The following is a 12,582-nucleotide window of genomic DNA, read 5'->3' as shown; positions in this document are numbered from 1 at the left end:
ATAAAGGCGAACAATACCTGAATCAAATTCCCGAGTACCAAACCAAAACCATCCGAATCCGTCACTGATTGTCATGAATATGGAATGTTATAATCTCTTCTGTTCGTAACTCTCTCAAATTAGCTGATAACAAAACCAATCTCTCTGATAAGCTTCGGATATAGCATACATATCGTATTCATATCATATTTTTTTGTACTGCAATATTGGTCATTGAAACAAGATATTTTATTCCTCCAATGTTGTTTCCAGATTTACCAATAAGTCCGGAATGGTTAAAGGAAACCAATGATAAAACGAGAAGAACTGGCTTAATATTAGTAAAACTACTTGGTTGTAAGTTGTAACTTATTAAGTATATCACTGTTATCAGTCGTATAACATTTGTTATATATAAAATTTCTTTGTTCACCCCAAGAATTATTTCAAAAAATGTCCTTCGATTTCAAAAAATCGCATGAAACCCATTTGAAATTTGGACATAAAACGTTTGCCAACTGAAATATGTGTTGGAACTAAAAGAAAAAAAATCCAGCATAGGTAAGGTTTAAACTTTAAACCATTCATTAATGCACTGGTAATCTCACACCTCAATACCTCATACAGACTAGAACGAGACAGTGGCCAAGGGTAGGATGGGGAGCGGGGACATAATATTAAGTATCTCACACCTCAATACCTCATACAGACTAGAACGAGACAGTGGCCAAGGGTAGGATGGGGAGCGGGGACATAATATTAAGTGGAGTAGACAAACCATGTGGACCAGAACACCACTGGGAAAAGTAAATAAAGGAATGTAAATGATTCACTTATTTGTGCCCAAATCTCTAAATACTGCAATTCGTAGACATGTGATAAAAAGGAAGAGAGACTTCAAACAATCTGAAGATTGAATCGTCGCGTCGCGCGAACAAGTGCTTGTTCTTCTAGGGATTTATTTCAAATTTCAGAGGTAAATATCTCTTTAAACAATCTGAAGATTGAATCGTCGCGTCGCGCGAACAAGTGCTTGTTCTTCTAGGGATTTATTTCAAATTTCAGAGGTAAATATCTCACGCTACCAAGAAAAGATATGTCTTTGAAAGTGCTGAATGGAAAACGTGTAGAACGATTTCCAATACATACTACCAAATTCCCGAGTAAAATTCACTTATTTGTGCCCAAATCTCTAAATACTGCAATTCGTAGACATGTGATAAAAAGGAAGAGAGACGTCAAACAATCTGAAGATTGAACCGTCGCGTCGCGCCAACAAGTGCTTGTTATTCTTCTAGGGATTTATTTCAAATTTCAGAGGTAAATATCTAACGCTACCAAGAAAAGATATGTCTTTGAAAGTGCTGAATGGAAAACGTGTAGAACGATTTCCAATACATACTACCAAATTCCCGAGTACCAAACCAAAACCATCCGAATCCGTCACTGATTGTCATGAATATGGAATGTTATAATCTCTTCTGTTCGTAACTCTCTCAAATTAGCTGATAACAAAACCAATCTCTCTGATAAGCTTCGGATATAGCATACATATCGTATTCATATCATATTTTTTTGTACTGCAATATTGGTCATTGAAACAAGATATTTTATTCCTCCAATGTTGTTTCCAGATTTACCAATAAGTCCGGAATGGTTAAAGGAAACCAATGATAAAACGAGAAGAACTGGCTTAATATTAGTAAAACTACTTGGTTTTAAGTTGTAACTTGTTATATCACTGTTATCAGTCGTATAACATTTGTTATATATAAAATTTCTTTGTTCACCCCAAGAATTATTTCAAAAAATGTCCTTCGATGTTTCTAATCCGCCGGATCAAGTTAATCCGTCACTAGTCAAGCATTGCCAGACAAGAGACGCCTTGAGTAATCAATTCAATTAGCCATGTAGCAAACACTCTATCAGCCAATCATATTCATAAATCCTCAATACAAATCCATCCACTTGGAACTAGGAAATCATACATGTAGAAACATAGAAACCAACATGGTCTTGAAAGATGATAAGGATTATCTGCGTAGAACCAAAGCAAACTGAGGCGACATCGAATATATATTTTCTCGACTATGACTAATTTCTTGAATTATTCTTCGAATGAACTGAGTGCATCGTTTGTCCAAATCAGGCTATCAGAAAGCAAGATAACGAAATAAAGAGAATCGAATTGACTTGAGACTGCATTAAACCGATTGAACAATGAACTGATTGAAGAGTTATTTTAGGGTATCGAATGATTCCATTGAAAGCATTCAGTGTGGTTATTGATTTTTTTTCTTTTTACATTTTCCTAAGTTTAACCCTGATAGCGGTCAAACCATACATTTCGTGAAACTGGTCCCAAGAACACTTTTGATCTACATAATTTATCGAACTTCTCAGCAGAGTTTGAACGGCCTGAGGCGAAGTTCTGAGCACCGCAAACTCCTTTTATTTGAGCTCTTTCCAAAGTTAAGTCCTCAACGCGGACATTTTGGTAGTGCCCGAACCCTAGGGACACTTTTGGTCTACACTATTTTTCGAGCCTTGAGCGACCTTTGGCGAGCTACTTACATAATTTACCGAACTTCTCAGCAGAGTTTGAACGGCCTGAGGCGAAGTTCTGAGCACCGCAAACTTCTTTTGTTTGAGCTCTTTCCAAAGTTAAATCCTCAACGCGGACATTTTGGTAGTGCCCGAACCCTAGGGACACTTTTGGTCTACACTATTTTTCGAGCCTTGAGCGACCTTTGGCGACTTGTACAGGATATAGGAAAATAATTTTGTATCCGTGATTCTGTACTTTAGTTGTTGCTGTTGTTGTTTGTATTATGTACCCATTTGTTTATTACACAGCTTTTGCGTCTACCTAGCTAGGCACTTATGATCGTAATAGAAAATTAAGCACACCTATCAAAACTGAAAACAATCAGCCAACATCTCCGGATAAAGATAGTATCTGAAGCGATGTACCCATTTGTTTATTACACTTATGATCGTAATAGAAAATTAAGCACACCTATCAAAACTGAAAACAATCAGCCAACATCTCCGGATAAAGATAGTATCTGAAGCCAAGTCATTACCAGACAAGGCAAGGTACTTATGGGCCCCAAACAACCGACTCAGAAAATAATCCCAAATCTAAACGAGTGACAAAAGATATCAATTTAGGTAAAATAAACATCTCTACCATTTACAGAACGGAGAGCGTTTTGTATATTTTATTTTTATTAGGTAACCGACTCAGAAAATAATCCCAAATCTAAAGAGTGACAAAAGATATCAATTTAGGTAAAATAAACATCTCTACCATTTACAGAACGGAGAGCGTTTTGTATATTTTATTTTTATTAGGGGATTTAGTAAATTAAAATAAACTCTATTCCAAATGACACTATAGATTTGTACATATAGTGTTATAAAAAGTTCCCAGTTTTACAATATTTTTTTAAACAAGATCCCCGAAGCTTATGTGAGATGAAGTATTTTTTAGTTGGTAAATTTGGATGACGGAAATCCAGATCAATGGAAGCGCTCCACTGCAACTAATCTCGGCATGAATCCACTAATCCCTGAACATTGTACTTCATTAGTGGATCAATATGACCAAGATATGACCAGGATGTACCTGGTTTTCCAGGGTCTTCTGGGGGTTTCTGATGCTTCCTTACTAGCCTTATCTTACAACAGCTAGGATCAATATTAAGACTTCTTCCACACCCAGTATCCCCCATCTGCATTAATTCAATCCAAAAGACGAGGCACTTTATGAACATTAGTGGATCAATATTAAGACTTCTTCCACACCCAGTATCCCCCATCTGCATTAATTCAATCCAAAAGACGAGGCACTTTATGAAATGAAATTTATAACTTATAAAAACATTTTCAAAAAAGCATCAAATCCCAAAATAGCTGTTTTTTATATAAACAAAACTCAGCTTGATTCAGAAAGAGAACATAATTAAGCGTTCATTTATCTTAACCTGCATTTTTATTCAAATTCAGGTTGGGAATGCTAATCAGGCAGAAATAAAAGACGGTATGGAATGAAATAATAATAAAACAATGTCTACGTTTTTTTTCTTACAAAAACTTCATTTCCGCTTCTTTGCCTACTAAAAAAAATAATAATAAAAACCTATACTGAGGTACCTCTAGTACCACCCAATTGACAAATAAAATACCCATCATATCAATAATACGCACTGGTTCCGTCTATTTCAATTACCTATCTGCTCATTTTGTTTACACACAGATGCCCGGCGTTCATCAACCTCACAATTTTATTATTCTTTACACGTTAAGACTCAAGTACCCATTAGCAAATTACTATTAGATGATAAGAACCTGTGTTCAGAAGATATACCTAAATTTACAACAAAACTGAAAAAAAAAAAAAAAAAAAAAAAAAAAAAAAAAAAAAAAAACCCCTTACCAAAAAAAAAAAAAAAACGTCGCTTACCAATAAATTCGTCCCAGTTTAGGGACGAAGATTCCTCGGACTCACTATCCTCCTGCATCCTGACACTGTTCAATGCTTACATGCAAATTTCAATCAACGAATGCACTGCATAAAATAAACACACACCCACAAAAACAATAATCCTGATTAATACGAGCGTTTAAAATTTACTGCGAAACAAAATCTGAAAAAGTTAAAAAAACATTTTTAAAAAATTACATCGGAAAATATCTACATTTACGAAATAATTTCGGAAAACGAACGAATGTCACGAGCTGCAGTTACTAACGAAAAAACACACATGAATCAAATTTTCTCAAGAAACACAAATTATTCAACAATGTTAGCTTTTACTCGAACTATCAACACTGATAAGGATATAAACTGATAAATTCAATCTAGGGCGACTTCTTTAGCCCGTGGTTCTATCTCTCGCGCGGAGAAAACTATATGGGCGCGAGCGCTCGACAAAACACCCATTACCTCTGCCAAGAAAACCTATGATGTTGCAGGTAAATTACTTTGCTTTGTTAGCTCTACCTCTGTCAGTGGTTATTCACTTCCGAAATGTGATCTTGTGTATCTGTATGCTCCCTTGTTTTAATTCTACTGCTGCAAAAAATTTCAAGTTGTCCATTTTAGCCTAATAATCCTAGACAGTCCTTTTAATTTAAGTAAAGTACCTACTTTTGTAACAAATTTTCACTTGGACAGCTTGATATCAATGAACTCCTTGTCTACAATAGACAGTTATTAAGAAGTAAGGAAGAAATACCATTTAGAATTCGACCACAAGATAAAGGGTTAGGTTGTAGAGAATCCTTTTGGCTTTAATCTCACTTGGTGGTTACTTTCCAAAAAAGAGAGTAAAGGGGTCTTATTTTATTAGGGATCTAAGTTTTTCCAAGTAGGTATGTACCTAAAGATGTAGGTTATCATGTTCATGTAATATGATATATGATGTAATTCTCCTTACCTCTCATAAGCATAGGCCTTTATCTAACTCAGTCTAAAAGTCAACAATAACTTGGTTGGAGATAAATTAGTCAACAATAAGATACCAAGATATGACCAGGATGTACCTGGTTTTCCAGGGTCTTCTGGGGGTTTCTGATGCTTCCTTACTAGCCTTATCTTACAACAGCTGGTACCAAGATATGACCAGGATGTACCTGGTTTTCCAGGGTCTTCTGGGGGTTTCTGATGCTTCCTTACTAGCCTTATCTTACAACCCAAGATATGACCAGGATGTACCTGGTTTTCCAGGGTCTTCTGGGGGTTTCTGATGCTTCCTTACTAGCCTTATCTTACAACAGCTAGATAATGATTATGAAAACACACCTGTCAACAAACTTCGACTACAGAAATGCATAATTATAGAGATGAGCAGAGAGCAATAAATCAATTACATATCAAGTCTAGAAATGAACAATATGCAGCTATGTAATTAAATATCTACCTGTTGATTCATCTTACCTTTCTAATTGTAGGTGTTGATTTCTCCTGGGATATGGAAGACGCCCACAATCATTCTGCAATCTGCATTGGTAGGGAGGAAGCTATGTCATGGGTACTGTATGGAAAAACATGGTCTACTGTTCAATTCCTGAAAAGAATGGTGAAGATTCCAAGGTGCAAGTGAAACAGGGTGTCCCGCGAACGACTGTACAACGCTTGAGGGTTGATGCAGGACCTAAAGGGCTACCAGAAACAATAACTTGTGATGTAATTTTCAGACATGAATGAGCTTTGGTGGTTCTTATCACCACCTGACTTAAGTTAATCTAACTGGGATGTAATTTTCAGACATGAATGAGCTTTGGTGGTTCTTATCACCACCTGACTTAAGCTGTTAATCTAACTGCTAGTCTTTCAAACATTCTCAGTTTCCTTAAAAGTACCTGCATTAGGACTAGGAAAATAGGGTAGAAAATAGTAGTCATGGGTACTGTATGGAAAAACATGGTCTACTGTTCAATTCCTGAAAAGGATGGTGAAGATTCCAAGGTGCAAGTGAAATAAATGTGGTGTAACTCTAGTATAAAAAAAGTCACAATAACTTGTGATGTAATTTTCAGACATGAATGAGCTTTGGTGGTTCTTATCACCACCTGACTTAAGTTAATCTAACTGCTAGTCTTTCAAACATTATCAGTTTCCTTAAAAGTAGCTGCATTACGACTAGGAAAATAGGGTAGAAAATAGTGAAAATTTACATGCATGTGATTTTTTCAGTAGATTTCGGAGGTCCATTGAGTTAAAGTCATGTCACAATAACTTGTGATGTAATTTTCAGACATGAATGAGCTTTGGTGGTTCTTATCACCACCTGACTGTTAATCTAACTGCTAGTCTTTCAAACATTCTCAGTTTCCTTAAAAGTACCTGCATTAGGACTAGGAAAATAGGGTAGAAAATAGTGAAAATTTACATGCATGTGATTTTTTCAGTAGATTTCGGAGGTCCATTGAGTTAAAGTCATTGTTCCTCTTTGGCACACACCTATCTACCAAGTCTATGAACAGACAGGATACTTGGGGAGATAGGGTGGTGAACCAAATGAATAGCTCTATAGAGAAGCAACTGATGATGAGAAACATACTCTCGTGACGAGGGGGGTTCCTATCCTTCCGACTGTACAAGTGATATGTGATAGTAGCCACATCTCACACACATTGTCAAAAATGTCTTCCCACTCCCAATCTTCACATAGACTTACCTACCTCTCTATCACAGGTTCATCGTTCAACAATCTTCGCTTCTGGCCTTCTGCTTTCGTTCTGTTCTGCAAATCTGCTTAATCTGCACTACAATGCTACAATCTACAATGAACCTGGCTAACTTTCAAGTTCACTTTTCAAGTTTTCACTTTCGCTTTCGAAGTTTTTGCTTTTTGCGTATTTTGAATTTGACAGTTGCCAGTTGCGGTTGCGGGACTTGATGCTTGATGGTGATGATCAAAAGGATTGCGGGTAGCCCGTAGCCTCACCCCCACGTTCTTCGGCACTGGATTTCGTATCAATAAATTGCCAACCCAACAAAATGAACTTGGAAAAATCATTTGGGGGAAAAATGAAAAATACTCAACTCAAAAGCTTCAAAATAAAAAAAAAATATTCATGGCGAACATTCATGATAAATTTTCTATTTTTGAAGAGGAATTCCCAATGAATTAATAAAATTTCAACTGAAAGTGGGCTACCCTAGTTTTTTTTTCTTGCTTTCTTTTTTCAACAGTTGGTACCTTTTAAATATGGATGTTTAAGTTATAGGTTATGTTTACACACTCAAATTTTTTATCAAAATTATCAGGAAAAATGGAAGACGAACTGGAAGATAAGATTTTTTATCAAACGTTTGTAGCACACATGAAAATCCTGTCGAAATTTACTCTCGGAGTCCCGATTAATACCGGACAAATCAATTACTTATGGCGAATAATTCGGTAAGTCAACCAAAATATCATAATATCCTTCACAAGTTCATGAACTGTATCTCAAAGCTATTTTTAGAACTCCGTTCTGTTAATATTCTACCCAAATTTGAGCTCAAAATATTTGATTATTCTTGCCTACATCTAAATTTATGACACATCTCCCCATAACTATTCATTGGAAAAGTCCCCAAGTCTTCCCGTATGTAAAATTTGATTATTATTGCCTACATCTAAATTTATGACACATCTCCCCATAACTATTCATTGGAAAAGTCCCCAAGTCTTCCCGTATGTAAAAAAGCTTTACTACGGATGTGGCAACAGTATCACTTTTGATGGTTCATTCTTGGATGATGTTCTTTATGCATCTGCAGGAGCCCAAAATTCATGTCAACATTAAATTAGAGACCTGCTAGTACCTGGTCATAAAGTCTTAATATAAGCTTTACTACGGATGTGGCAACAGTATCACTTTTGATGGTTCATTCTTGGATGTTCTTTATGCATCTGCAGGAGCCCAAAATTCATGTCAACATTAAATTAGAGACCTGCTAGTACCTGGTCATAAAGTCTTAATATATTTGGCTAAAATGGAACACTTGTATAAGTACGTTTTCCCTACATTGACCATAGTTTTCATTAGGTGCATTGACACTAAAGTTGACCTGTTGACCGTACCTAATATATGCCCTCTAGAATTTAATGAATTCAGGATATGATTGAAAATAATGTTTTCCCTACATTGACCATAGTTTTCATAAGGTGCATTGACACTAAAGTTGACCTGTTGACCGTACCTAATATATGCCCTCTAGAATTTAATGAATTCAGGATATGATTGAAAATAATTTTGTGTGTTTCAGGTATTACATTTTAAAACCAGAATTCATTGTTCTGGGTATCCTACTTGTATTTCTGTTTATCTATTTGGAAGCAGTAGAATAACTAATATATGCCCTCTAGAATTTAATGAATTCAGGATATGATTGAAAATAATTTTGTGTTTCAGGTATTACATTTTAAAACCAGAATTCATTGTTCTGGGTATCCTACTTGTATTTCTGTTTATCTATTTGGAAGCAGTAGATATATGGAGCCGTTCAATGCTAGGTAAAATTCAACTATCAATATTCAGACAAAGCTCAAGTGCAGATAAATGGCAGCAAGTTTTACCTCTTGATGATGTAACAAGATTTAGTTGGGAGTCCCAAAAAGGAAATGTGGCAGCATATGCTTTACAAGGAAGACGCAGCAAAATGGAAGATAGATTTGTATAACAAGATTTAGTTGGGAGTCCCAAAAAGGAAATGTGGCAGCATATGCTTTACAAGGAAGACGCAGCAAAATGGAAGATAGATTTGTCATCAATGAAAATATTGATGATACTGGAGTATCACTTATTGCTGTTTTTGATGGCCATGGAGGAGAGGTTTGTATTTTCTTCATTCTTGTTTATAAATCCCCTTTAGAATTACATAAATCAACACATACAGAACCAGTTGGGCTATTGGTGATACAACAATGCCACAATGGCAGGAGAGAAGAAATAAGCAACAAAATTTCTGGTTGTGTATGTATTAAGTGACTGAACCCTAAATAGAGCTGAAAAAAACTTGATAAATTAGTTCTGCATATGTGACCTATGCATATTCCTGAAACTGATTTTGATTCATTTTTTCCAGTTTGCTGCAAACTTTGCCAGAGATAACCTGATGACCAGCCTCAATGATAAAGTTATAGAGCTGAAAAAAATAATTGCCCTAGTTCTGCATATGTGACCTATGCATATTCCTGAAACTGATTTTTATTTATTTTTTCCAGTTTGCTGCAAACTTTGCCAGAGATAACCTGATGACCAGCCTCAATGATAAAGTTATAGAGCTGAAAAAAATAATTGCCCAAGGCCTGCACAAGTTGTATCCAATGTACACACCCAACAAACCCCCACCTTCTCCCCGTCCTAGTCAGAAATCTCCAAAGCCCTCATTGAGAAAAAATGCAACCACTGATGAGTGTTCTGGAACCAAGAATTCAAGTAGTTCTCAGATAACAGATCCTGAACTACTCAGCAGGATTAACTCCCTGTCCAGACCCATCACTAGAGAGGTTCACAATACTAGCAACACAAGCTCTGTCGTAGAAACAGTAGAGATCTCCTCATACATAGAAGTCAATGGAAAAATCAACTATATCAAACTAGTTACTGATGAAGTGTTGCTAGTAGACCAGCGTATTGTGGAGAACGCCAAGAAAACCTATGATGTTGCAGGTAAATTACTCTGCTTTGTTAGCTCTACCTCTGTCAGTGTCAATTAAACAGAAAAAAAGAGAATACAGATATAAAATGATCTTACAGTGAGATTAATGGAAGAGATATTTTGTAACCCTCTTCTGTAACATATTACCTATATCAAAGTTGTAAGAATGTATAGAGGAAAATCTAAATCTTCATTCCTGCCAAGGACAAAACTAGATCTCTGTCAGTGTCAATTAAACAGAAAAAAAAGAGAATACAGATATAAAATGATCTTACAGTGAGATTAATGGAAGAGATATTTTGTAACCATCTTCTGTAACATATTACCTATATCAAAGTTGTAAGAATGTATAGAGGAAAATCTAAATCTTCATTCCTGCCAAGGACAAAACTAGATTTCTGTCAGTGTCAATTAAACAGAAAAAAAATAGAATACAGATATAAAATGATCTTACAGGGAGATTAATGGAAGAGATATTTTGTAACCCTCTTCTGTAACATATTACCTATATCAAAGTTGTAAGAATGTATGGAGGAAAATCTAAATCTTCATTCCTGCCAAGGACAAAACTAGATAATTACTTGGGTGTCTGTCAGTAAAAGCTACACCTGGGGAAATCAAAATTATATTGAATAGCTCTTTTATGTTGCCATAAAAGATTGTTTGTATGCTAAGACATGAATTTCCATTTTCCAGGTACCACTGCTCTCATTGCCATTCTAGAGGGTACTCGTCTGATAGTGGCTAATGTGGGGGATTCCCGTGGGGTCATGTGTGATAGTAAAGGCAATGCTATCCCCCTCTCCTTTGATCATAAACCCCAGCAGGTAAGAGATAATATAGTATCCTTATAGGTCAGCACAAAAAATAGGTGATGTATTTGAAAAGGTTCAGGAATGAACAAGTAGTCATTTTCCACCAGCTAGTTTATTAGTTTTTTTTTACGTCCTAGTCAAGGCATGGAATTTTATCTCAATCATGTCATTTTGATGGCTAAGTGATTTTTTTTTTTTTTTTTTTTAAAGATGCGTGGGGGGGAGGGGGTCAAAGAAGCCGGGGGGTTCAAAATTTTGATGGCTAAGTGATTTTTTTTTTTTTTGTACAGATGCGTGAGAGGAAGAGGATCAAAGAAGCAGGTGGTTTCATAGCATTCAATGGTGTGTGGCGTGTAGCGGGGATCTTAGCCACATCTCGAGCTCTGGGCGATTACCCTCTGAAAGACAAGAAGCTAGTCATCGCGGATCCAGATATCTTAACATTTGACCTGAGTGATCATAAACCTCAGTTCCTCATCTTAGCGTCCGATGGCTTGTGGGATATATTTTCCAATGAGGAGGCTGTTAACTTCATCAAACAAAGACTGGGAGAAGAATTGTTTGGAGCGAAAAGCTTAACGTTACAAGCGTACTACAAAGGATCTCTCGATAATATTACCGTCATTGTGATCAATTTAATGAATTATGATTGGGCGAAAGCTGCCCAAGAAGACCGAAAGAAAAAGTAAAGTATACCAAAATCCTTAATCATGGGGGTATCAAGGTGAATCATATTTTTTGTGTTTGTAGTCACTATTATTTTACCTGGTGAAAAACGTACGGATGTGCGTACCGTAGTGTGTTATTATTTTATCTGTGTTTCCTAGTAAAAGCTAGTCAATGATGTCGAGGTAACTAATTATCCCTATATAAAATTATTTGATTTACAATGTTCCTAAAACCAATGGAATGTTTGTCCTCTTTCTTATCCCCTTCAAATTATTTTTGTTATGAACTTTTGTTACTACCTGCCTTGATAGTGAAGTTATGCAGTACCTAGTTAGGGTATTGTGTGGAAAACATAAGGGCTTGAAGCCACCAATTTCATCTTTAATTATACGTGACAAATTTACCACAATAATGGAACTCCTATTTGGAGGTAGAGAATGCCTTAGGCACTAACCTCACCTGGTCCTTACCTTCTACTCAAAACTATTTTATTTCGGGCGATTGATATATTTTTTGTGTTTGTAGTCACTATTATTTTACCTGGTGAAAAACGTACGGATGTGCGTACCGTAGCGTGTTATTATTTTATCTGTGTTTCCTAGTAAAAGCTAGTCAATGATGTCGAGGTAACTAATTATCCCTATATAAAATTATTTGATTTACAATCTTCCTAAAACCAATGGAATGTTTGTCCTCTTCCTTATCCCCTTCAAATTATTTTTGTGATGAACTTTTGTTACTACCTGCCTTGATAGTGAAGTTATGCAGTACCTAGTTAGGGTATTGTGTGGAAAACATAAGGGCTTGAAGCCAGTTCCTAAAACCAATGGAATGTTTGTCCTCTTTCTTATCCCCTTCAAATTATTTTTGTTATGAACTTTTGTTACTACCTGCCTTGATAGTGAAGTTATGCAGTACCTAGTTAGGGTATTGTGTGGAAAACATAAGGGCTTGAAG

General features: G+C 36.0%; 2 protein-coding genes across 2 annotated transcripts in view; one reads left to right on the top strand and one right to left on the bottom strand.

Annotated features, from left to right (window-relative positions):
* The window catches only part of LOC103510482, a 122,572-nt gene extending 115,244 nt beyond the window's left edge, over positions 1-7,328 (bottom strand). The window contains exons 1-3 of the mRNA XM_026824615.1: positions 7,171-7,328; positions 5,924-6,053; positions 4,448-4,631 (exon numbers count right to left, since the gene is read on the bottom strand). Of these exons, the coding sequence (XP_026680416.1) occupies positions 4,448-4,505 (58 nt within the window). The 5' untranslated portion in view covers positions 4,506-4,631; positions 5,924-6,053; positions 7,171-7,328. The remainder of the gene's footprint in view (positions 1-4,447; positions 4,632-5,923; positions 6,054-7,170) is intronic.
* Positions 7,329-7,725: 397 nt separating this feature from the next.
* Positions 7,726-12,130, top strand: LOC103510474 (protein phosphatase 1L). Its single transcript, XM_026824592.1, has 6 exons — positions 7,726-7,892; positions 8,893-9,066; positions 9,156-9,312; positions 9,705-10,152; positions 10,838-10,968; positions 11,247-12,130. The coding sequence occupies exons 1-6, from the start codon at positions 7,765-7,767 to the stop codon at positions 11,643-11,645; spliced, it is 1,437 nt and encodes a 478-aa protein (XP_026680393.1). The 5' UTR covers positions 7,726-7,764; the 3' UTR covers positions 11,646-12,130.
* Positions 12,131-12,582: the final 452 nt, after the last annotated feature.

The sequence above is a fragment of the Diaphorina citri genome, unplaced genomic scaffold (assembly GCF_000475195.1).
Source record: "Diaphorina citri unplaced genomic scaffold, Diaci psyllid genome assembly version 1.1 scaffold27, whole genome shotgun sequence".
Classification (NCBI taxonomy): Eukaryota; Metazoa; Arthropoda; class Insecta; order Hemiptera; family Psyllidae; genus Diaphorina; species Diaphorina citri.
The sequence above is the reverse complement of the archived record's forward strand: the minus strand, read 5'-3'. Positions and strand labels throughout refer to the sequence as shown.